Source organism: Gekko japonicus, unplaced genomic scaffold (genome assembly GCF_001447785.1).
Source record: "Gekko japonicus isolate JY-2015 unplaced genomic scaffold, Gekko_japonicus_V1.1 scaffold892, whole genome shotgun sequence".
In the NCBI taxonomy this organism is placed as follows: Eukaryota; Metazoa; Chordata; class Lepidosauria; order Squamata; family Gekkonidae; genus Gekko; species Gekko japonicus.
In genome coordinates, this window is record NW_015174869.1 from 333,676 (window position 1) to 337,973 (window position 4,298).

The following is a 4,298-nucleotide window of genomic DNA, read 5'->3' on the forward strand; positions in this document are numbered from 1 at the left end:
GGGTTTTAAAAACGGATGGTGTAAAGTTGCCAATTCCTGGAGACTTGGGGGTGGGGGATTGCGGAGGGGAGAGACCTCAGCTGGGGTATACAGCCACAGAGAGTCCACCTTCCAAAAGCAGCCATTTCCTCCAGTGGTCTCTATAACCCACGGTGCCATTCAACATCTGGCCCATAGGACTGGCCTGAAGACCAGAAGATGACCGAACTGAAAACGCACGCCATCCACCTTAATAGCATTTAATACTGTGAGCATTTTAAAATGTTTATTGTTGATATTAAGTATGTTGTATGCTATTTTAATGTTTTATGTGAAATCGGCATATTTTGCCGTCTTTTGTAAGCTGCCCAGAGCCTTTTAACCTGTTTTATGCATTGGCATGTGCCCCATTTGTGAGCCGCCCTGAGCCCGCTTGCGGGGAGGGTGCCCCGAAGTTAGTTTATTTAAAACATTGTCATGCTGCCTTTCCATCCATTCAGGGTTCCAAAATAACAAACATTAAAACATTTCAAAAATCACAAAGCGTTTATAATACAAACATATATAAAATATTTAAAACAAGTAAACATATAAACACATATAAACATATGAACACGTATAATATACAAAGTGGTACGAGACCCGCATGACGGAGTGAGCTCCTGTCTCTAGTTCCAGCTCCTGCCAACCTAGCAGTTCGAAAGCAAGACATTGCAAGTAGATAAATAGGTCTCACTTCGGTGGGAAGGTCACAGCGTTCCGTGCGCCTCGGTGTTTAGTCATGCCGGCCACATGACCACGGAAACGTCTTTGGACAGCGCTGGCTCTTCGGCTTTGAAACGGAGATGAGCACCGCGACCCTAGAGTCGGACTCGACTGGCTTTCGAGCAAGGGAACCTTTACCTTACCACCCTTCAAAGTAGCCATTCTCTCCAGGTGAACCGATCTCTGTCACTTGGAGATCAGGTGTAATAGCGAGAGGTTTCCAGGCCCCACCTGGAAGTTGGCAAACCTAAGAGGAGGGGGGTTGGGGTATAACGTAGGGCCTACGGGCACTACGGTCGCGAACGCAACATCTCCTGGTGACCCTAGGCCCCAGGAGGCCAGGCTGGCTGCAACCAGAGCCAGAGTTTTTTTCCGTGGTGGCTCCTACCTGGTGGGATGAGCTCCCGGAGGAGATCCGGGCCCTGCGGGGCCTTGCGCAGTTCTGCAGGGCCTGTAAGACGGAGCTCTTCCGCCAGGCTTTTGAGTAGGAGCCGCCACTACCTCACCATCATTACCTTTACCATCATCATCAACTGGTGGCGCGGCCCCGGGGCCGGGCCAGCTTTCCCGGGCCGCGCCGCCTGCAGAGGGCAGCCGAGGACCTCGCCTCGCCGCCGCCCGCCGCTTCCCAAGCTCGGGCTTTTGCAAACTTTCCAGCTTGGCCTCCTTTGCGTCATGGAAAAGCCGGGAGGGTGAGCGAGGCGGCAAGCGAGGGGTTGCGAGCGCGCAGGGCAGCCGCGCCGCCGGCTGCAGAGAGAAAAAAAGCAGCCACATTTTGTTTGTGTGTGTGTGTGTGGGAGACTGAAAGGGGGAGGGCAGGACTCCGGATCGCTGCTTTGCAACAAGAGGCACCCCCTCCCCCATGCGGGCGCCACCCCGAGCGCAGGAGAGGCGCGCAAAGAAGTGCGCAAAAGGCAGAGGCCGCTGGGCGCGCAGGGCTGGCGCGAAGGGACCTGCGCGGAGAGGAAGGGGACCCCCGCAGACCCTCAAACTGCAACTGGGTCTCGCTCTAGACGACCCCCGTCTCAAGGCATCCTAAAGGGAGAGAGGGAGGGCCGAGCGCCCGGCTGGATGCTGCGCAAGGTGGCGAGCGACGCTTGGATTCCCCAGCCGCCGGGCAGGCTCGCTTTCCGGCTTCCCAACCCTCTTCCCCAGCGGAAGTGGCTCGGCGGCGCTGGAGTCCTCCCCTCGGCCCTCCCCGCGCTGCCGAAGGGGGGGAGAGGCGAACCGACGCCTCCCCCAGCAACCCCGGGGGAAAACTTTGTTGTGATCGGACCTTGGCGCCGGCAGGAGAGGGATCCGGTGGGTTTCCGATCTCGCGTGTATATTTTGCGATTGCTTAAAAAATGATGACTATTATTTTCGGCAAGCGGCGATCGGATTTGCCTGTGGCTTTGAGCGGGAGGCTGCGCTGAAGCGTCCGGGATCCCTTCTCGGGGCTGGTGTTCTTTCGGGCATTGTTGCCTGCCGAAGCCAGAGCCGAGCCTGAGGTTTGTCAATTTTGTCAATTTCAGGTGGAAACTGACCAAAAAGAAGGAAACTGACCTGTCGGCCGGCAAGGATTTGACGCTGAGCCGGTGGACCTGAATAACAACGCTTTCCCCCCAACTGGGAGCTGTTTTGGAACACAGGAACCACGCGTTTTTGTGCTGGAAACTTCTCTTTCCTTTTTCTTTTTGCCCCCAAGATCTCTGATCCTGGGATTGGGGGCTGTGGGGAGGGGTCGTGCATGGCCCAAAAGTTCACCTGGACTTTGAGGGTTGCCCCCGTGAAGGAGGGGGTTGTGTTGTGTTCTTTTCTGGACTCTTAAGGCGTGACCCATTCAATTTTTGGACTGGATTTGCGGCTTGTCTTCCTTCTCCTCCCCCCCCTCCCCGGAGGGTTGTGGATTCCGAAGTGGACCCAAAAGGGATTTACAGGAACTTGCAAACATATTTTTTTTGGGTTTGGATTAATCCGCCAGGGCAGCGAGCTTTCTTCTTTCTCTCCGCATGAAAAAGCGTCTTGCTTCCTTCTCTCTCTGGCACCCTGGTTGTCTGTCGCTCTGGATACACTTTTCCCAAAGCTTTTTTTAAAAAAAATCTTGAGAAAAGAGGAAAATCTTGGATTTTTAAAAAATCGATGGCAACAGTTAATCTTTGCATGCAATTTCCATGTGAATAGAAAAGGGGGGAGGAAGTTGGTGCAGGTAAAACCGGTTTGAGAGGGAAAATCGACACGGCGATGCCAATTTTGTGGTTATCTGTGCATCTGGATGAGGCCCTGTGTATCACCTAAAACCAGGGGTCAAAAATGCTGCTCTGTTTGCCCGGAGCGTGTTTTCCTTAGCCGAAGTGCACAGACGGCAGGATCGCTGGGATTTATAAACCTTGGTGCTAATCTGTGAGACATATTTATATTGTTCTTCCTCCAGGAGAATCTGCGAAACTCTTTATCTTCTTCTTCTTCACCAAGCAGTGGTGGATTCCGAGGCATAAGGGAAGTGTTGGCAGCACGACTTCGGTATCCGAGGGAGCGTTTTCGGGCCGGGGAGCAGCCATGGCGTTCAAGGCCCGGGCGCTGTACAACTTCCAGAGTGAAAACAAGGAAGAAATCAGCATCCAGGAGAACGAGGAACTGGTCATCTTCAGCGAGAACTCCGTGGACGGGTGGCTGCAAGGGACAAACAGCCGGGGAGAGACCGGCCTCTTCCCCGCGTCCTACGTGGAGATCCTCCGCTCCAGGTCGGCCTCGACGTACACGAACCATTCCAACAGCCCCGGCGGGTCGCCGGCCAACGGGTCGTCCTTCTACGCCTCCCCTTCCAACACCAGCGTCTCCCACCAGGGCAGCTTCGAAGACGACGACGACGACGACTGGGACGATTGGGACGACGGGTGCACGGTGGTGGAGGAACCCCACAGTGGGATGAGCACCAACGGGCACCCGTCCCCCAACCTTCAGCATCCCCGGGCGTACCCGCACCCGAACAACGCGGGCTACCGCCCCAAGCCTGCTTTAGAGAGACAGGACAGCCTGGGCGCTTCCAAAAGGGGCAGCGTCGTAGGGCGCAACCTATTCTCTTCCTTCGTCCGGTCCGGCGTGGAGGCCTTCATCCTGGGGGACGTGCCCATACTGGCCAAGACCCCCGAGGCGTACTACATCGACATGGGGGCCAAGGGCCCCCAGTGGCGCCCCAGCCCCCTCCCTCTGATGTGCTCGGTGGAGGACCCCACCAAGCAGACCAAGTTCAAGGGCATCAAGAGCTACATCTCCTACCGCCTGACGCCCAGCAACAGCCACTCCCCCGTCTACCGGCGCTACAAGCACTTCGACTGGCTCTACAACCGCCTCCTCCACAAGTTCACCGTCATCTCCGTCCCCCACCTGCCCGAGAAGCAGGCCACCGGCCGCTTCGAGGAGGACTTCATCGAGAAGCGGAAGCGGCGCCTGATCCTCTGGATGGACCACATGACCAGCCACCCGACCCTCTCCCAGTACGAGGGCTTCCGCCACTTCCTCAACTGCCGCGACGACAAGCAGTGGAAGATGGGGAAGCGGCGGGCCGAGAAGGA

General features: G+C 56.1%; 1 protein-coding gene across 1 annotated transcript in view; it reads left to right on the plus strand.

The window, feature by feature from the left end:
• Positions 1–2,076: 2,076 nt before the first annotated feature.
• The window catches only part of SNX33 (sorting nexin 33), a 33,569-nt gene continuing 31,347 nt past the window's right edge, over positions 2,077–4,298 (plus strand). The window contains exons 1-2 of the mRNA XM_015424774.1: positions 2,077–2,234; positions 3,202–4,287. Of these exons, the coding sequence (XP_015280260.1) occupies positions 3,283–4,287 (1,005 nt within the window). The 5' untranslated portion in view covers positions 2,077–2,234; positions 3,202–3,282. The remainder of the gene's footprint in view (positions 2,235–3,201; positions 4,288–4,298) is intronic.